The sequence below is a fragment of the Dermacentor albipictus genome, chromosome 9 (assembly GCF_038994185.2).
Source record: "Dermacentor albipictus isolate Rhodes 1998 colony chromosome 9, USDA_Dalb.pri_finalv2, whole genome shotgun sequence".
Classification (NCBI taxonomy): domain Eukaryota; kingdom Metazoa; phylum Arthropoda; class Arachnida; order Ixodida; family Ixodidae; genus Dermacentor; species Dermacentor albipictus.
The window spans coordinates 41,723,969-41,744,851 of NC_091829.1; the positions used below are offsets into that span (position 1 = coordinate 41,723,969).

General features: G+C 46.4%; 3 protein-coding genes across 9 annotated transcripts in view; 1 reads left to right on the plus strand and 2 right to left on the minus strand.

The window, feature by feature from the left end:
- Positions 1-3,656, minus strand: part of LOC139049705 (CAP-Gly domain-containing linker protein 4-like) — a 29,372-nt gene extending 25,716 nt beyond the window's left edge. For 3 of the 5 annotated variants that reach the window (XM_070525443.1, XM_070525442.1, XM_070525439.1), the window contains exons 1-2: positions 3,506-3,614; positions 1,506-1,807 (exon numbers count right to left, since the gene is read on the minus strand). In XM_070525443.1, coding sequence (XP_070381544.1) covers positions 1,506-1,769 — 264 coding nt within the window. In that variant the 5' untranslated portion in view covers positions 1,770-1,807; positions 3,506-3,614. Of the gene's footprint in view, positions 1-1,505; positions 1,808-3,465 lie in introns of all 5 variants that reach the window. The other 2 variants (XM_070525440.1, XM_070525441.1) reach the window with 2 other exon arrangements.
- A 6,741-nt stretch (positions 3,657-10,397) lies between these two features.
- Positions 10,398-19,591, plus strand: LOC139049708 (uncharacterized). Its single transcript, XM_070525445.1, has 4 exons — positions 10,398-11,063; positions 12,893-13,016; positions 14,361-14,519; positions 16,220-19,591. The coding sequence occupies exons 1-4, from the start codon at positions 10,872-10,874 to the stop codon at positions 18,646-18,648; spliced, it is 2,904 nt and encodes a 967-aa protein (XP_070381546.1). The 5' UTR covers positions 10,398-10,871; the 3' UTR covers positions 18,649-19,591.
- Positions 18,868-20,883, minus strand: part of LOC139049710 (WD repeat-containing protein 76-like) — a 32,677-nt gene continuing 30,661 nt past the window's right edge. For all 3 annotated transcript variants that reach the window (XM_070525450.1, XM_070525451.1, XM_070525449.1), the window contains exon 14: positions 18,868-20,584. In XM_070525450.1, coding sequence (XP_070381551.1) covers positions 20,329-20,584 — 256 coding nt within the window. In that variant the 3' untranslated portion in view covers positions 18,868-20,328. The remainder of the gene's footprint in view (positions 20,585-20,883) is intronic.

Sequence of the window (20,883 nt, forward strand, 5' to 3'; positions counted from 1 at the left end):
CATAACCAAGAACTAATGCGTCACATTTGAAAGAAAGATATAAGTACACATCATGCCCAATTCAATGCAACATTGTGTCTCACACTTTTATAATGCAAAAGATGGCATAATTACTACATGGACAACATCACAGATGGAAGCCAATTTACATGAGCAGAATGGCACACTTCTGCAACCAACGGCCATAGTGCAATACTTGCACTTGCAACCAAAACATGACATATGGCATACACTGGAAGCACAAAGATGGATAAATGATGTACGATTTGTTGTGACCTTGCATCCAAAAGTTGCAGTTACAATGTATGAGGTATAGTCGTTCCACAGAAAATGTCAGATCAAAATCAGCAGCACTGCAAAAATGTACAAAGTGACACTTGACCCAACTATTTGTTTAGCTCCCATACCATCGCCTGCCAAGCATAAAATGGAGTGTAAAGGTTGTGCAGAAGGAAAGAAAAAAATGTTGATGGCAAACATGCACACGCTGAAGAGTTCATCGTTCAGTTTGTCACAAGCAGCCCTATAGGCCAATGCACCTCGAGAAACGCAGTGACGCTTTTGTGGCTTTGTGTATCAATCAAACAATAGACCATATGAAAATAAAAAGCTTGCCCTTCAGACCTATTTAGGGAAATTAGATGGCAGGACCTTTACGAAAGAGAAGATTCTGGGATCATGGCCTTGTGCATTTATGATGCTTTGAATGTGGACTTCTTCAGGTGCCCCCCATGCCCTTATAAGTATCAGCAGATTAGTTGGTGAGCAAATTATGCTGGGAGGTGGTAAAGCACAGTCCTGAGCAGTAACATATTGCAACTACATCTGTGGAAAAAATGATATAGTATGTCATTTTGATGCTGTTCAAGTGCATGAAAGTTTATGACATCGCCTTAATTGATTCCATTTGCAGCCTAACAACATTAAAACAAATTACTTTGGCAAGAACACCATGTTACATTTCTGGCAACACAAAGAAATATTGTTAAATCTCCGCAAACATCTTGTAAGTGGTTGCAGCTTAATTGCATCTGGCAATGGCAATCACACTTCTCAGTTGACATACGTTAATTATGATGACAACATTCAGCTAATTACAAACACACAAACAGTCGTCAATGCTTCATGTCAAAATGCCATGTACCGACAGAACAAAATGTGTCTGCCCACTCCAGCGGTTGTGATATGGTCCTCTGGCAACACTACCCTACTTAAAGTATATATTTTTTGCGGTGCCAAAGCAGACCATGCTCATCAATCCCAACACCACCACACAACTTAAATCTTACTCTGGCTGCAGTCGCTTGCATTGCACTTTTTTGGCCAAGGCGGTATATGCCACCATTGGCAAACACTGGGGTTCACAACACTTATGCACAGAACCCATTAGAAGGGCCATGTTGAAGGAGATGCCATGGTTAAACTTGAACTGTGCAAGTTACATCACTGCTAAAATGAATTGCCTCAGAACAAGGCCCCAAAGCAGGAGTGCTGTAGTTGCTTACCTCCGTACAGAGTGTCTTGATGTCCTTCTGGGTGCGCGGCACCCACTGGCGAAGGATGGCAAAGATCTCTGGCACAGTGGTGTCCTCGCTGTGCAGGATGTTGAGACAGTTAGGGCAATCGGTGTCGAAGAACGGCACATCCAGCATGCGGCACTGCGGGCATGCCGGAGCATCTGTAGGCTGGTACACAATGGCATGCTGCCTTGACACATGGCTACCCCTCCTGGCACCATCTCTGCTGTCTTCAGCATCACCGACGCCCATGGTGGCTGTACTTGAGGAAACTGGTGGGTGTTCTCAACCTGCATAAAAACAGTTCAGCTGCTTCCGACTCATATGGTGACAGGGTTAATTGAAAGGAGAGAGGCTTTTTAATTAAATCTGCATACGTATGTGTATACATTTTAGTATAGCACTCAAGGAGAATACAATAATCAATGAAATGGTATGCACAATACATTAAACACACAAATGACATACACAAAACGCACGTCATACAGGATTAATGTATATTGGTGAGACCAGCGCTTCCCAAAAAACTAAAAAGTGCCTCCACAGTATGTGTGGTTTGCACAGGCAGCACTGGTCCATGGTCTAAGGAATATGTCATAGTTAAAGGCATGAATTCAGTTCGGGCTATATTACAATGATCTCCTGAAGCATGAAAAGGCTGCAAGTGTGAGCTATGCCCCCTCATACATTTTTCGCAGTGCACAGTGACGATCCTGTCCACTTGACTTCATACAAAAAGACTTTTCTATCGGCAATGTCCAGCAGAACACAGTGCAGACATGCATAACCAAGCTTATCATGCATGTCAGCCTGTCATGCGCCATTATTTGTCTAGCATATAATTAACTGCTTCACTAAAACCTTGCTTCCCATACATTCAAACATGTGCCACATATGCATAATCTTTACAAACTAAATTAATGAGCCACAAGACACGTAGGGTTCCACACCCTTTTTTTTCTATTTCAGAGGCAACAGTTTCGCCAGCCCACATCTTTCTCAGACTTAATTACGTGCCACAAATAGCCTGATATGTCTGTTTAGCATGACCTGCAATAGTTACCAACTGTCGTACTACCGCTTGTGCACATATAAACATCCACACAAGCAAAACACTTATCAAATGTGTTACTGGCAGAAATTATATGGGAAGTGCATATAGAGCAGCATTCAAACACCGAGCCCGCCCTGCTCAATGTTTTCGTTTTTGTTCCCTCCAAGTAAGTACACATCGGCCACGTATGAATAAAAGGCTGAAATGGCCTTTTCTCAAGACCACTTTATACGCAAAAAGGGACATAACGGTCACTGTACTATACAAGCACGAGAACCCCACCTGCGAGTCTCGAAATCAATCACCTGAACGCTGGACAGCGTCATTCAATGCGTGTCATAATAGGCAGTACAAGTGGTGAGCAAATGAAACGCTGCTCTTTCTCCCTCTCTCTCTGCACCCCCTCCGCTATGTTTCTTTTCGTCTTGAAACGGCAGTTGCCAGAAAAGCGAAAGTAACTAAAATAAATCCGAAGAGCCCCCCTGGTATGTATTATGCAGGAAAAGCAGAATACTTTTTTCAGCTTTGTGGTTAGAAGCTGCAGAATTACACAGGGCCTTCTTACGACGTTTTATTGCGACAAATGTCACCATATTCTACTGCGATACTCTAGGCCACCAGCAAGAAGCAGAAAAATACACAATTATCCGTCGCACTGAAACGCAATGACCCCGGACGTGAAATGCAAGCAGGCAAGCCCTCGAAATTTACAAAACGCAACATATTCAGAAAAAGTGTTCTCCGCAAACGTTGCATAGCACAACTAATGCCTGCTTGGCTCTTTTTTTATCCATCTCTACTGGACTTAACGATTGCAAAGCACCTGTGCCGCATGAAACGCGCCGACTTGCGCTAGCACGGAAACATTTAAAAGATACAAAACCTATCACTTGCCAGAGGCCTTCCGGTGTGAATAAAATTGCACGCACCTCACGCCAATGATGTCGCCGCACCGGTGACCTGCGTTTTGCCAACTTGGTCAACAGCAGCCACGCATAACACAACGAGGTCGCTAACACCGTGCTACAGTGGCTACAAGTAACCGTGCACCCCGTGCACAGAGAAAAACGAAAACAGAAGCCGGCGTGCTTTCCGCATTCGACGGCAGGTGACAGCACAGCACCTTTTTTTCCCAATGTTATGAACTTACATTTCGCCTGCAATCTAGATCTGGTCAAGAGTTGCGGCTTCGAACAAGCGTCGGTCTCGATCAACGGTTATACCACCGTTGTACCGATGGACTAGCCGAAACTGCGGTGAAATTACGGTATGTCTGAACAGTTAAGATAATGTATGGTTTAATGCAAGCGCTTTATTCTACATAGCTGCTATTTCGCAAACCCAGCTTGCAGGAGAGCTGCCCCGGAATCGGCGCCGCCTCCCTGCAGACCTGTTGCGAGCGTGCGATAAGCTCTTTGAGAGCCCTACGAGAGAGGCACTACACTTTCCGCATACATTTATCACCACCTGCTTGCAACAGTACAGAAAAGTCGCAGTTTCGCCCAAAAGACGAAGCATCAATTGCGATAGCACATTAGTAGACACCTATACGAACTAAGGACAGTAGCTTTATCGGCCGTATAAACGGGTAAACATAGACATACTTACCAAGTTAAAAAGCATGGTGTCGTGCGCGCACAAGCAAAGAAAACAGATCTCACTCGATGACCGCGGAATCTCGCTGTCAAGACGCTGGAGTGAAGAAGCGCGGCAGCAGCAGCGAGCGAATTGGCCTTCGTGCTGCGCCTCGCATCGACACGCGCGGCTTCTAGCTTTGATGTCCCTGTTGCCGCTTTGGTGTCCTGGAGGTGCCACCAATAATGCGATATAACGACACGTTGTTTTCATTAGTAAAAACATGATCGAATAAATATAATTGCCTCAAGCCGCCAACTTGCGGTGGTAAGTTCAGCACTACCGCGCCCCGCGACTTCTGCCGGCACGCCTAGGGACAAGCGCATACAGCGCGCGCCAAGAAACTCCTCCGTAGTACCTAGGCAGAGTCTTATTTTCAAGGAGCAAAACTGCCCACATTCCCTCTCTCGCACCCGCTTTTATACTCGCGCATGCGCGCAAACGTCCGTCGTCTCCGCAAGTGCCACGCCCCGCTGTACCTACCAGCAGTTGGAAATGCGCGCCCGAGTGAGCGCGCGCGACCGCCAGTAGTAGAACGCCCTCACCCTCCTCCTCCCGGAGGCTTGTGCGCGATAGAAGACAGCGCGCTTCCTTCCCGCTTTTCTCCCTCGCGAGCTCGAGCCGCAAACACCGGCTCACCCTCGCAAACTTCACTCGCTCATAAACATACGGCGCGCGGCGACTTTATCGCCCTTGGAGTTTATATGGAGGCTCACGGCGACGCCGACAGCAAAATGCGTCTGGAGTGCGCACATAATTGCGATCGTAATAAAAGCTCGTGTCAGATATTGCAAGGTGCACTGCAATGGAAATGCGAATATATGCGCTCTTTAAGACACCTCTACACTCGCGGACAGCTTTCCGTACGTGGCAATGAAGGGAAAGCTACCGGCGCGTGGCTGTTGCACGTATGTGTTGCGGTGCCAAGTAGTCCGCCAGCGTTCGACAGTGCTTTTGGGTGCTCGGAACAGACGCTGAATCGACGCAGCTTCACGTGCGACGGTGTCGCGTTTGACCTGACGCGGAAGGGAAAAGCCGCAAAAATCGAACTCGTGGCTGAGTGGTAGCGCCTCCGTCTCACACTCCGGAGACCCTGGTTCGATTCCCACCAGTGGCGTAGCTAGGTCGTTTGGCACCCGGGGCCCATAGGTCTTCTGTCACCCCCCTCTCCGGGTGTAGCCAGCGGAAAGAGGGGTGCCTTCAGACGTATATGACGCCCCCCCCCCTCAATGGCCCCTTGCACCCGGGGCCCACGGCCCCCCCTGTTGCTACGCCACTGATTCTCACCCAGCCCATCTTGCAAGTTGTTTTTTAATCATGAAGTGCCTGCTGGGATTTATCGCTCACGGCCAACGCCGTCGACACCGACGACACCAGCTCCTTAACGCTGTCGCGTTAAAAGCAAACTTTTACATTCAGTGGTGTGTTTTATCTTATTTAACTGTTGCTGATATGGTATTTGTTTTCTCTTGCCGTTTAAAACTGACGTGGTTGAAAACACGGGACTCTATTTAGAAGCGCTCTCACTTGTGCGCGCTTTGCCTCCGTAGCTTTCCCTTCATTGCCACAGAAAGTTGTCCGCGAGTATAAGAGTGTGATTTGATCCATGCCACGGCGATGAGCATTCCTTCGACGTTTCCTGCGAGGCAGTACTTTTATCAGCGTGCGCCCAGACGACGCCGGGGCCCGACTACAATGTACTAGAAAATTCTAGTGCACTGTAGTCCGATGCATATATACTGTGACGCGCAAGCAAAGGAGCTCACTTCGAGGTGACAAGAACCGCCGTCCTCCGTGGAAGCGGTAATTACCACGATGACCCCTCTATCTGAAGCTGACCCTGTAAGGCTGAACTAATTGATGAAAGGGGCCAACATCGAGGACTATACCGTTATAATAGCGTCGGCTTGAGTTTCCCAGATTGCGATGTGGTTGCCACGTATGCGGGAGCGGGGCCTGTGCTGGTGGAACGATGCGACCTCGTGGGAGGGATTTCGAGACCGACTCGACGATTGTGATTGGCCGAGATGCAATCATCAGATTCCCTAGTCTAGTCTCCTAGGGAAGACGACGGTTTTAAAAGCGGAGACCTTTGATCCAGTGTGGGGTTGACGTGTCCTGATAACTGAGTCGTTTAATATGCTCCATACATGGAGTGAGCTTCAATTTCTGGGAACAGTGTAAATAATCCAAATAAAATATTTTTCCTCTATTCCTAAAACCGGACGCACTTATCACTTTGTCGAGTGGATTTCTGGCCTAAACGCTACATCTTGCTCAGTGGCTATGGTGCTGGGCTGCTGAGCACGAGGTCGCGGGATCGAATCCCGGCCACGGCGGCCGCATTACGATGGGGGCGAAATGCGAAAACACCCGTGTACTTAGATTTAGGTGCACGTTAAAGAACCCCAGGTGGTCAAAATTTCCGGAGTCCTCCACTACGGCGTGCCTCATAATCAGGAAGTGGTTTCGGCACGTAAAACCCCATAATTTATTTTTTTTAAACGCTACATCTATTTCAGTAGTATCTTGTTCCACAACGATAACCGTCATCTAACCGTCTTGCCCGCGTTTCTTTCCTTTAACGCTGCGAGTCCGCCACTTTCAAGCCACGAACGGCTTGCGCGTTATCAGCGTGACACAGCATTTTCGACAGGGAGCGCAGCGTTTTCAAGAAAAGAAACGCAAGCAAGACACGCGTCGATTATCGTTGTGACAGAAAAACGTCCCCTAAAAAGATTACACTGGTTTAGGCTTAACTTGTCCCCAAACACGTATCGCCACCATTCGTTTGCGCACTTAGTTTCGTCGTGACTTTACGCCTGGCAACGGTGGCTAACCTTTCCGTTCCATAGCATTCCTGAAATAGAGCATCGGACACAGAGCAGTAAAAAAAATGATCGACTGATATAGACGCAGTATATAATGACAGATTCCGGATTAATTATGGCCACCACTGGGCTACCTGCACCAAAATCAAAGTACAAGCGCTTCTGCATCCGGCTCGATCGAGCTCAACAAGTGACGAAGAGAGCAAATGCAAACAAGAACACGTGGTTTTAGTCAGTTTACAACCGGCACGAAAAGAAAAAAGTCACTTGCACTGTCATTACACGTATTGCTTTTTTCAGGGTGCAAACCACTCAATTACGCTTCTTCACCCGCGATTCCAAATTCGTGTGTACCATATCGTATGGAGGCAGTGACGCCTGCAGAGCACGCCCCGAACGTAATTTTGACGCTCTTCCATCGGCACTACATATCACAAGGAGCATTGCGCCATTTTGAAGACAATGTCCTTCTTATCTAGCGATTTCCGGCACTTTTCTGTGTCGGGTATACCTAGCCTTTCTCGCGAGCCTACCCTGAAGATTGTGCAATCTAAAGATGTGGTCGGATCCGGAACGTAGTGCAGTCGAAATGTGGGCCGTTCCCGTTGGCATATATGTGCAGTCTGAAAAATGTGGGTCGCGATGCTGACTATAGTGCAGTCAACGAATTTAAGCAGTTTGATGGAGTGACTCCACCGCCATTTTCACCCCCGAATCACTATGGAGGCATTGCTTTCATTGCCGTCAACTATGCGTTGAATCGCCTTCAAACTTTTAATGCGTTAGCGTTAGGAGTGTCAATGCAGAAAATAGTGTATGCGTGTGAAGCGTGGGAAACCGGTCACGTATACGTAATAAAAGTATACCGGTTGGCCCACTTGAGCCCAACTTTAAAAATATGCAAATGCCACGTATAGTTAGACAGAACCAAGGTAATCTTTGTTTGCTGTCGCTTGGGGATACTCGTATTACTTTTTGCATTCCCCCTATATTACACAACTAGTCTTAATTAATTGATCAACCTCTCAGATATAATAATTAAATTAAAGGTGTCAATGAGAAAACTGTAGAGCAACATGAAAAAAAATCCCGGTCCAGCTTTCTGTTGCTCAATGTGTACAACATAAAAATGTTTTTCCAAGCACGAAAGAAGCCCGCGAATACACGAAAGCCGCGCGATGGCCGCTCGCGCCACATATCCGCGGGCTCCTGTCATACTTGGAAAAACGCTCTCATTTACCACGTATTGAGCAATATATCTCGCGATCGGAAGCTTTTCATGTTACTCTACAATTTTCGCATTGGCACATCTCATCAAATTATAACATTTGAGCAGCGGATTAATCAAGACTAATGGTGCAATTAGGCGGAATGCGAAAAATATAGTCTGAGTATCTCCGAGCGACGGCCAACAACTTGGTTATGTCCACCTACGTGGAATTTGCATTTTTAAAAGCTTGGCTCAAGTTAGACAACCGGCATATATATATATATATATATATATATATATATATATATATATATATATATATATATATATATATATATATATATATATATATATATATATCACCGTCAGTTGCACTTCGATCCTCGAAGAGGCACGACGTTTGTCGAGTAAGCTAACACTTTGCAATGTGGTGAACGCTCTTAAAATCGTGAACCCGAGACCTAAAAGAAGTTAGGCGTAAAGCATTTCTCTCGCATTTGCAGCTAAATCGCCACTAAATTTTATTCCGTGCGTTGTTCATAACGTCTCATATTCGTTATTATTATTATTATTATTATTATTATTATTATTATTATTATTATTATTATTATTATTATTATTATTGCTTTGCAATTATGAACGGTAAGGTGTCGATTATCACATGACGATTATATCCGTGACAAAGATGAACATGTGGGGTGTTCGGACGACTTGTGAAGCACAACAGCACGTAAAAGAAACACTGCGAAACAACAGGCGGCGACGCTTACCTTTTTCCTTTTTTTACCGCTTTTTTTTTTCGCTGTTGCATTGGCAAAATTTAAAACACACGCACAAAAGAAAGCTTCAAGTGTGCAGCTGCTTAACTGCGACACAAACAGCGGAAGGAATACATTATATGAGCAGGACATATGTCGAGATGGAATATACCATTTCACATTATCAAGCCCATAGCTTCGCACGTATGACAGCAGACTATGAGTAAAAAAAGAAAAAGAATAGCTGGCAAGTGCATTCAGTTTTCTGCAACACATAATGATATGTAAATGCTACAAAATGTTTGCACCTTTTGAGGATTATCTTGTACTTTTGTGCAAGGTTGCAGAGGCCGGAAATACAAGCAAGAAAGGTGGTGGAGGACAAGGTATGGCCCGAAAGCACGCAAATTGTTCTTAGAACGCATATGCCTACAAGTAAAAAAAAAAATGTCATAATTAAGGATCAGTTGTTACTTACAGCAACGCTCCGTCAAATGCAAGCCAGGAGGAGAACGCGCTTTGCAACCCGCAGAGACAAAGTCCAGTCTAAATATAATCTCCTATGGCGGTACAGGCATCAGCCCTGATCGTGACCTCACGCATTATAAATCCGTGCGCGGCGCGGCCTCGTCGAAGGCCCAATTGTTCGCGGTCGTGCCTGCTTATTCGTGCTTTAATATAAGCGAAGGACTCGGAAAGCGAACAAAAATGATAATGTGTACACCCCCACTTCATTGTCCCGTCGTCTGCTTGTAATTAGGCATGAAGACGCGTATGTCGTTATTGTGGAGCGTACGTTTGATGCCACGTCTGTGCGAATCAACATCATGCACTCTGATTAAGGCTGTGATTAAGATCCTGATTAAGGCTCGTCACATGGATGCGCGCCTCCCAATCGATGTGGTTCTTCCGTCATGGAACTTCCGTTGCACGGAACTGCAAGGGGAAATATTATGCAAAAATTGCATGAACACGTCGTACGCGTGCGCTGTGTCAGTGGTGTCACAAGCTGCGTTTTCTCGCAAGCGGCCGACCGACATCCCCTTTTTTTATTATTATTAGCTAGAAAGGCTTCCGCGAATCATAGGGCAAGGTGTTTCCGATCCCCGACTATTCGCCTAACAAGCGCGGAAACCACAACGATTGAACGCACACACGCACTGTCGCAGCTGCTAGCATCCGTCCTCCATTTAATACCTAGCAGGTCTTCGCATTACAAGAAGCGGTCCGCAGGTGGCTTGAGCACGGTTTCAGGGGTAACGCTAAGGTAAGAGAGCAGCCGACAAAGAATAGCGCGACAAATGTCAACTCTCCGTACGTCTCTTTTCTTTTTTTTCGCCGTTACTGGCCGCTCAATCTGGGAGCAAGCGGTGAGGAGTCGGGCAACATTGCGTAACGGGATAGGGAGAGAGAAAGAAAGAGAGAGAGACCAAAGATTTGGCAGCTCACTGCGGATTTCTGCGCGTTATCTGCGGGTAACGGTGTTGTAGCGACACAAGTCAACCACTACCAGTGCTTCATCGATTACGCGTCGCAGGAGGAGGGTTTTGTGCTGTCTTCCGCGTCTCCGACTGGTGTGGAATTCCTCCAGCAGCGACTCGTCCGACGACCCCGATCACAGTAGTGTGTGCGTGCGCGGAGCCAGTTTCGCCCTTGGCGTCGTTCGGTGCCGCTTCCTTTACGAGGATGCTCGCCGTCAATCAGCCGCGTTTACTGCGCCACAAATGAGCCTGCGGCGCGTAAACACAAGTCGCTGATTGAGTGCCTCGCCCGTGCCGGCAGTAGTGTAACGATGTGAGAAAGGCGTTAACGTCTACTCGCGGGGACCGCCGCACGGCGAGATAAAAACTTCGCACGACCGCAAGAATGATGGCCTCGACGAGGGACTCCTTCCAGCGCAGCGACGACGAGGAAGAGCTTGTCTTTGATCAGACGGGACTGCTCACGAACAAGCTATCGTCTCGCCACGGCGTAGTGTCCAGAAACCACGCCGCGAACTCGGGGGGCCGCCTCACGGTTGCGCGGACTGTCAATCTGTGCCTATCGTTCTTTGGCCTGGTGAGTCGGCGGGCGCAGTGCGTTTACGCAATCGGGAGTGCGCTTGCACGGCAACTGTTGCAGCTAGTTACGGCGCCCTCGCGTCAGACGCCGTGGCAACGGCGAACGTGTGGCGAAACGAGAGCACGAATTTTTAATTACCCCGCCGTGCGATCGCATGACACCGTTCACGCGGCAGTAAAAAAAGAAGCTGGCTAGTTCATTGTATTAGCTGGTTCTCATCTGCTACTGCACCGTTTCTGTTGCGTATTGTGATAGGGTAGTTTAAGTGTTGTCGGAAATTTACGGCGCGTTGCCCTGGACTGCAGTGGATTGAATCAATGTCGCGCAGAGGTATTGCCATAAACCACAAAGAAAGATAAGAGAGAGACACCGGGGGCTCTCTGCAAACCTTATCTCGTGCCCTTGCAAGTCGCTGTTCAAAAAAACAAGAACACATGTGCTCTCATTGGGAAGAGAGGGGAAGCGCGGGCAGGTATTGTAAATGAGATCTGCCCCACCTGCAGACGTTTGGACAAGCTGCACAGAATCGTTTGAGTTACGGCATCCGTACCAAACTGACCTGACATATTTAGAGATATCGAAACCACGATTTAGTTCATCAAGAAATAGACGTGTGAGCCAAATTATTACTGTTTCTATGAAGCCTTACATAAAGTAAAATGCTGAAAAATAAAGCCAACAAGTACACTGAAGTCACACCTGTCAATCAGTACTGACCCATGTCTGTGCGAGCCATGTTTTGATTACCTAGTCATATATAGATGTTCTTTCCTACTGCTTTTTACCACATAACGAACCCTATTTTGCCACTGAAAACATTGTGTGGACAGCCACCATTTCAAGACTTGTTTGGTTTAATGAGAATTGCAAATTAATTGAGCTTGAATCACAAGCCTGTCCGAATTCTCTCTATGCTAATGCTCTTGCCAGGTCTAAAAAGCAAATGGTAGTCAGGAAATCGTGAAAAGTAGCCAGTTCATTGCACGTGCTACAAGAGTAGCCAAAAAGGTCGCCAGGTTGCTGCCATAACCAATTAAGATAACTTGCTGTAGCCATTTATGAACTGCCCGTTTTGGAACTGTTGTTTAGTGCCCTTTGACTTAATTAAAACGTGACTTTGGGGATCAAGTTATATCTGGTGGCTCTGTATTCGTATTTGGTAATTGTTATCCCTGTATAAATTATTTAAGTAAGCAGAAGTAATTGTCATTGCACTCCAGTACCAGCAAATATGTACTGTGATCAATTCTCTCTCTATAGTCATTCATCAATGTATCCATGTGCCATATCTCACCTTTGCAAGGGAATATCGTATACTAGTCACGATTTATCACTTTGGTGATTTTCTAGTGGTTGTTATAGCCATATATCTATATGTTCTCACATGTCTTTACTCAATTTCATCACGTAACTGTAATAAAACTCCTCTTTCCAACTTATAGTTACGTGAGCACTCAACTATAAAATGAGATGTCCCATGGAATGGGCTAGAAGGTGCTTCTGTTGAATAAATTTTGTCAGTTGCAAGGTGAAAGTTACGTCCTTTCCAAATACACATGGTGAGGACATTCATTGTACAATTTATTTGTTATATTTTGCCTGGTTTATCTGTAGTTTTTAGAAAAATGTTGACTTTAAAAGTAGCCAAGTAGTAAACCTGAATATTTTCCTGGCACAAGCCTTCAAAAGTAGCCAATTTGGCTCAAAGGAGCCAACCCTAACAACCCTGGCTCTTGCATGGCCTGCTGACACAGCAGTGTCCCGGAGCTTTAACCAATCAACAATGTAGATGGTTGTGATTGAATCATGCTTGCTCATATTTGCAGGGCCTTTGCTTTGCCATCCCAACTGCAACGATCCAAGACCTTCAAAAGAGAACCAATGCTGAAGCTGACATACAACACTTCTACACAGCACGCTATGGTGGCTACATATTTGGCTGCCTAATAGGTAATTCTTTTCCCAACAATATCTCATGGCTGATGTTTCATGGAACCGGGGCATGAAGTTTCATATGAGAAATGTGCCCAAGATTTCAAATGGTTGTGACTTTAGTAGTTCTACATCTGTTTCAGTTGCTATTCACCTGTCCATGCACGGCAGCTGAGCTAGGCTTCGACCATTGTACTGTTGTTGCTTTCACATGTGCATGGGCTGTGCTCGCATGTAATACACTACCACAAAGGAGTGCATCCATGATTTGAGCCCATGCTCGCAGTTCGTCCACTGCATATAGCTAGCTCTCTTACCCTAAGCGGAGACTTGCATCAGAAAGGAAGCGAAAGCGAAATACAGCTGGCAACATCGCATTAAAAATTAACACACTGGCTTCCCCCATCGTCATAGACGTTCGCAATGTTTAGTCTGGGATATATAATCTTTTGTATAAAGAGGATCACCTGGCAATTTTGTGAGCTCTTCATATGCGGGACAAACCCAAACAATAAACTAAGGAAAACGATGAAATCGGTGCCATCACAATAACCATTACAGGCACTGTAGCGAAGTGCACACAGTTGAATAATAAGTTTTGTCTTGATTTTTTGTTGACAATAATCTATTTCAGCCAGATAAATGCTGAGCTTTGAAAGGTTAGTTTACCAGGCTAGACTGGTATAATGCATTTAATGCAGTAGCATCCCAAGCAGGACAGGGACACAAAAGAGAGGACGACATCAGCACTTGCGTCCCTGTCCCATTCTCTCTCTCTCTCTGTGGGACACTTTACCAACTTGCCCACTTGACGATCCTTCTGTCCCTTTTAACTCTTGAGACTATTTCATATTCCCAGCATAAGCACCAAAGCAAAGTTAACTGCTACCTGCAGTGGTTGCTTAGTGGCTGTGGTGTTGGGCTGCGAAGCCTGAGGTCGTGGGATCAAATCCCAGCCACGGCGGCCCAATTTCAATGGGGGCGAAATGCAAACACCTGTGTACTTCGATTTAGGTGTGCGTTAAAGAAACCCTGGCGGTCCAAATTATTCTGGAGTCTTGCACTACGGCATGCCTCATAATCGAATTGTCATTTTGGCACTTAAAACCCCCCATAATTAAATGTTTTTAATGCTAACTGCTGTTTACATCTAAGTGAGCTTTTTGAGCTGAACAAATCACCGATCATTTCTTTTGTTGTTTGTATGAGCCAAACCTAACAAAAAGGCCCACAAGCTGACCATTTGTGTAACACATTGAACTATGCGAAAGGCCCATACTGCAATGCTTTCAGCTTAGCTCCTTCTGTCCGTATTAGTACACAAGCGAAGAATGCATTCCCGGCTCACTTCCTTCTGTGCAGGTGGTTTTCTCTTCGACTGGTACAACCGACAGTTCCTGCTTTTTCTGAGCATCTTTGCTACGTCCGTTGGCATCATAGTGATGCCCTTCTGCGTCCAGCTGGCAACCCTGATGGCATGTTCAGCGATCACTGGAATCACCATGGGGTTTCTTGACACAGGTGGGGCACCGTAGTGACTAGAGCTGTGCATGCTGGCTGTTCACTTGAAACTTTGATGCAGTGGAAGTAAATCATGACAACCACAAAATCATTTCGTAAATTATATGTTGGAAATTATTAAACAATTACATTGTAAACGTAAAACACTCCTCCTCAAGCATTGCGAGGCCAGCACACAGCTCACTTGAATCACAAAATGAAGCCAATGGAAGTATAGGGGTAGTCATCTGTTCCTTTTATTGAAATGTACAAATAATAAGGAAAACAGAAGTGGAAAAGGCAACTTGCTGGTGGTGGGAGTTTGATTTTCCTGTATGCTTTCCTTGGCCACATGCAACCAAGGGATGGGATAGCCCATGTGGTAAAAGACGTATTATTGAAGTCCAAGAACCTGGTAGCGTTCACAAGGCTACAAGTTAACCCAGTTGTTCCAAAGATTATGTGCTCGTGCCTCGCTGTCTTGTTGGTGACAGTGGTCGGCGTGGCAGTGATGATGATAATGGAAACTTCCGCTCATATGTGCACGTACAGCACAAACAATAAGTCAAGCCCCTCGGTTTCACACAATTATTTCTCGTTAACTACAACGAAAGATGAAGCTTTCTCAATGGCAGCTGCCCAAATTGTAGAAAAATCAGTGAAGTACCCGTGATTTCTATGGGAGTCTTAAAGCAGCGGTCGAGCAGCTGTGTGCGATGCTGTTGCCAGCATCATGGTACCAGCAGTGTATGTGGGCATGGGCTGTGAACACGATGATGTCTTGTGTATCTCTTATGGCAGTACGCAGAGAGTTTAAAAACAATTAACAATCTGGAAGACAGTAATGATGGGGATATTCAGACAGAAGGAAATCGCTGTGTTGTTGGATATGCTTTCTTGCAGTCAATATGATATTGTGGCTGATGGTGATGAGAATGCCTGTGCCTTACAGAGGTATTTTTGTCTGCACACTATAAAATTTTAGAAATACCTTTTTCTGCAATGTTAACATTTTTTTTTTCTTTTTTGTACAAGCATCACTCAAAAATGAGCAGACATTGACTGGAACAGAAGATGAGACAGCATGCAAGGAACACTACATGAGCCAGGGTTTAGGAAGCAGGGTATATGGATGAGGCAGGTATCCTGCTGTTTGCCAAATCCCTACTCAGATTGGCAGACACAGCCAATTGATTCTATGGACATAGCTAACACTGCAAATCAACTATCGGCATCAAAAGTTTGCAGGCAATGGGATCCACAAGATAGCTGAATATTTAAGCAGCCCAAGCATGCAACATGCTTTAATATATATGACCAACATAATATACTGCTGTTTTGCTGGCTACAAGCACAAACTGTGCTGAGATTTAGCTTTTTCGTGGAGCCCGCCCCTCATAAATACTTTTAATGGTAATAGTGCTCACAAAATAGACTAGCAAGTAAATTACCCAAGCTGCACTACTTCTTATTCTGTTCTGTGCAAAGCAGCGTTCCCCAATAGTGTGAATCTGTTGCAGGCATGCAGGAACTTGACAAGTTCAACTTTCAAGTCTCAAAAACAGAGTAAATTCTGCACAAAACGTTAATGCCCTATGACTTCTGGTTGAGAAGAGTGTAAATAACGGGGGTACTGGATTGCTGTTATCTGGCATTTCGAGTTAATCGCCCAGAATGAAAGTTGCATTGCTACAGATGTGCTTTGAACATGTCGATTGCAGGTGGTAACGTTTGGTGCCTGGACCTGTGGGGCCGTCACAGTGCTCCCCTGATGCAAGCACTGCACTTCTGCTTTGCCCTTGGAGCCCTTGTCGCACCACTGATCGCCGAGCCATTCCTTTCACCTGCCTCACTTGGTGGAATTGCACCGGCGCATAGCTTCAACACTTCTCTGGGACCGGAGACCTACGCTCACATCCCCCCAATCGGAATACACCACGGCATCGGGGTCAACCGACATCATTCACACGTTACACCGAAGTGGATGGACTCGCCACCTACAGAAGGCCTCTCGCGGCATCGGCGCAGCATAGTTGAGCCGCTTGAACATACTAAAACCCAATGGCCCTCCTTTCTTAATGCATCCACGGTGCATAGTGAGAGCACAGTGCTGAATGAAAGCACACTGAATGAAAGCACATTGCATAATGAGAGCACATTGCATAATGAAAGCGCATTGCAAGATGAGATCAGCACGATGGACCAAACAGCACAGCAAGCACTCCAGAACTTAAGCAATGCTGACTCTAATGACACTTCAAGAATAGATAACAACAGTACTGATCGGACATCAACTACCACTGTGGCCCCAAGCTCAACAATAGCTAAGAAGCCAACCAAACCAATCTATGCCGAAGGACCAAAGAACCAGGACAAGTGGGATCGCAAGTCACAAAAGACAACCAAAGGCACTGTAGCTGCAGCGGCTCCTAATTCAACCAACTCATCTGCGCACACCAATGTGACATCTGTGAAATCGAACATAACCAGTAGCTCCGTTGCATCCTCTAAGAGTCCATCAACCCCAGCAGCAGTAGGGACATTTCCACCAGCGATACTACCAGATGAGGGTAACAAGACAGAGAGTACTGATGGAAACATCACATCAGCACCACAGATTGTGAACAATTCCAGTAAAACTGTAAAAGAAGGCACATTACAAATGCATACTAATGACACTAATGTACCAGCAAGTGTAGCTATTACGTTACAGCCTGCAACTTCCAGCAAAAGCACAGGGTATCCCACGATCAGTGAAGGAAATGCCAGCAAAGCAGCAACGACGAAGAGTATCGCTGTTTCCACAACCATCAAACCTGATGTGATGGAACCTGTCACAGCTCCACTCACACAAGAGGTGCTAACCACAGAGGCACCGCCTGACCAGCCCACCGAAGGCCCAGTTGCTCCTAGAACTACGGGTATAATATATACTAGCATAAGGACAACGGAAGAAAGTGTTGACCCTCCAGAAACAACTGTTGCGTCTGTACCAACAAAAAATGAACTACCCACACAGGGTAACGAAACGAGCATCAAGCACTTGCCTACAGAAACACCACAACAGCCTGTGCAACCACCAAACCTGGGTGGTCAAACGCTTGAGTCAGTGACAGCCTCACCTGAGCCCACACTGCCAGCTGTCGTAGCTGCCACAAACATGTCAAACGAAAGCAGCTCAGATATAAAGCCACCGTCATTCACTACTAAATCGACCCTGCTTGAAAAGCCATCGCCAACAGCTGAAACGGGGCTCACTGCGTGGATTACTCACAAGTTCATAGAGAACAGGATTGGAAAGCTGGAGTTTGTCTACGCCATCCTTGGGGCATACCTCTTTGTAGTGTCGGTGGTGTTTCTAGCATTCCTGTGCACGAGTCCACGCGACTCGCGGTCACGCCAAGAGGAAGACATCAAGACACCAGGGCCTTCGGGCAAGCACAGCCTGGTCTTGCTGAGTTCACTTTTCTTTTTTCTCTACATGGGAATGGAAGCTGCAGTGGGTGAATTGCTCCAAATATATGCAGCCCACCCCCATGGCTACGCCCTGACGTACGTCTTCTGGGGCAGTTTCGCAGCCGCGCGTTTTCTCGCGATACCCATCGCTATCAAAGTGTCGTGTCGGAACATGCTCCTTGGCGACCTTGGCATTTGCTTCCTCGCGTCGGTCTTGCTCGTGGCAGGTGCCGACAGGATGGAGTCTCTGCTCTGGACAGGAGTTGGTGTCTTGGGCGTCGGAATGGCCTCTGTCTTGCCAACATCACTGGCCTGGCTCGAGCGCCACATGCGCGTCACGAACCGTGCTGCGTCTGTTGTTCTGCTTGGCGCGGCTTTTGGGGAGATGGCACTGCCATTCCTCGCCAGTCGCCTCATCGAGCGCGAGCCGGCTGTCCTAGTGTACGTCAACGTGAGTGTTGTCACGCTGTGTTGCCTCAACTTCGGTGCCCTCTGGCTGACGGCGGCGAAGCGAGGTGAAAAGTATGCGCCGACTAATGAGCCGGACCGCTCTCTGTACCAGTTGGCAAACCTCGACGATGGTGATGACCAGGCCGACTTTACGTTGCTCAGGCCCCTGTGCACCAATGGCGAGAATGGTCTGCACTTCAAGGGAAAGCAGAAATTTTCTCGGGGACTTGGTGCAACCTCTTGAAAGCCATCTTTCCTAATGGTCTCCAGAGAGTGTTAACCACCGTGATCTTTGAACAAGAGACTGCAGAGCGGCCTGGCAGGCTTGCCACTTGCCTCTACACGATAGATGTGCACAGAGTTCTGTGGTTGGCGAGCAGAACAGCACAGTGACATGCGCCAGTCAATGTGTTCAGATGAGAAAAATGGCAAGCACCAGCAACTTGACAGCTTTGCACACAAGTCCCATACTAAGAAGCTTTATTAAGGTTCCAAATGGTGGTTAATACAGAATTCATGCTTCAAAAGAACAAGTAGACATACGCCACTGATACGAAAAGTTCTTTTAGCCTGCTGACGAACATTTCAGGCGCTGGTTCTTATTATCAAGCTTTCGCCAAGAGCTAGGGAGGCCAACACATGAGATCATGTCGTAAGGCCTTCCACAGCACAAGTGCAATTTTTAGGTTTTTAAGTTCGGAAGGTGACGTGCCTGAACGAACACCTACGTTCTAGTAGAGAGATGACCGGCTAGACATTGCCGCGCCCTGCGACTGTGCCGTGCCAATAGTCCTTAAAGCTGCAGTGGGCACACAGTTATAGTGCTACAAATGACGACTTTTAGCATGGTTTGATCAGCTGTGCTTTTTCACTGTGGATAAACAGCCTAGTCAACTTTTTTTTCTAGGGACATTATGGTTTGGCTTGAGTCTTTAAATACATATGTATTAAATATTTCGTGTTTCGGTGCTGCTTTAGTGGAAGTGATAATAGCACTAGTGATAAAGAGTGCCAGATGTACTTTTTTTTTGCCAAGCCTAGCTTTTTTTTCCCCTATGTATAATGAAAGAGAGAGACAGCGCGTTTCTTTTTCCTTTAGCAACGCATTTCTCCACTTTCTTGAAGCTACGAGCAGGGTCTTTTTATACAATAAAAGCATCTATCACGCAACACAAGCTGCAAGAATGTTCACCGCACTTTGTCTTGCCTCGTGTCTCCCGGCTGAGACACACCTTTACAAAATAATATAGAAGCAATGGCCAACAGACTTTCACTGGGAATGCAACAACATTCAAATAAAAAGACGTAAAATAGGTTACAACTGTGTTCTGTCTGCAACTTCATATATACAGCTGTCAGCAGAAGTATCCAGAACAGAAAACCCACCAAGAGCCACAAACTCCCTAGCAACAGCCAATGCATGCTGCTAGAAACAGAGCTGCATCCTGGACTTCTGTGTGACCTAAGTCCGCAAGCATGCCGAGTCGGATTAGGTTCACGGCAGTGGAACCAAAGCTGGCGCAAGGAAAATAAAGATCGCTTTATTCAAAGAAAGACGGAGAGGTTGGCTCAAGGTAAAAGTCCTTTAGTTCACTGCTCTGCTTAGAGTTAAAAAGATGCATGCAAAAGGTGACAAGGACAGGCACGAGGACACCAGCATACAGGACAGTAGAAACAAGGCGCAACACTATTGCTTGCGTCGCATGATCTTTACCGTGTCCATTGTACTAGCTTTGTTTCCACCGCTGTGACCAATGCCATGCTCAAATCAACACTGCAATGAGAGCCGAGTTTCTTCGCGATTTGTGTGTTCTGAAAGCTGCTGCGGCACATTTTTACACTGGTGACAAGTACACAGCCTCTTCTGCACTGTTGGGCTACTGCAGTGCTGGCTTGAAGTTGAAAGCTGCGATGCTTTCGCAACCTACGGCTCGACGAGGATGTGCAGCTTGCCACTGGAGTTGCCACCGGCAATGATGAGTCGTTCGGGGTGGACATCAATGAGTGAGCAGACCGAAGCCAGGTTTTCGCCCATGAACTTGTACAGCAGTGTGCCACTGCTCGCGTAGACCTCGATGCGCCGCGGGTATTCCATGCTGCCGACTAGAAAGAGCTCATCGCATCCGGGCATCCACACCGCCCTGAGTGGCGACAGCCATCTCCCGGTCATGTTGTTGTGCCTTAGGTAGCAAAGGAAAGAGACGTATTGTTGTCATCCTCGTCAGCCTAAATATATATATATATATGCACAGCCAGACAAATGCCTCTCAGTGATCTCTTGTTGTCTTTCCTGCATCAACGAAACACACACGATGCCTGCAGATAACTTGATATCATCAACATTCTAATACTGTACTCTCTCACCCTGAATTGCATTCCCCTTCCTTTAGCACTCATTCTATTGCTCTACATGACCTGCTGTGTTCCACTTCCGATTTCGAACAGAATACAACCTACCTGCGTTTTATCTCCGATGTGT

What these genes read in the sequence shown, in the direction of transcription:
- LOC139049708 (XM_070525445.1), top strand. Translation starts at nt 10,872, where the DNA reads ATGATGGCCTCGACGAGGGACTCCTTCCAGCGCAGCGACGACGAGGAA. An exon ending in GCCTATCGTTCTTTGGCCTG is followed by an intron (nt 11,064 to 12,892) that starts GTGAGTCGGCGG and finishes TCATATTTGCAG; the next exon opens with GGCCTTTGCTTTGCCATCCC. An exon ending in CATGGGGTTTCTTGACACAG is followed by an intron (nt 14,520 to 16,219) that starts GTGGGGCACCGT and finishes TGTCGATTGCAG; the next exon opens with GTGGTAACGTTTGGTGCCTG.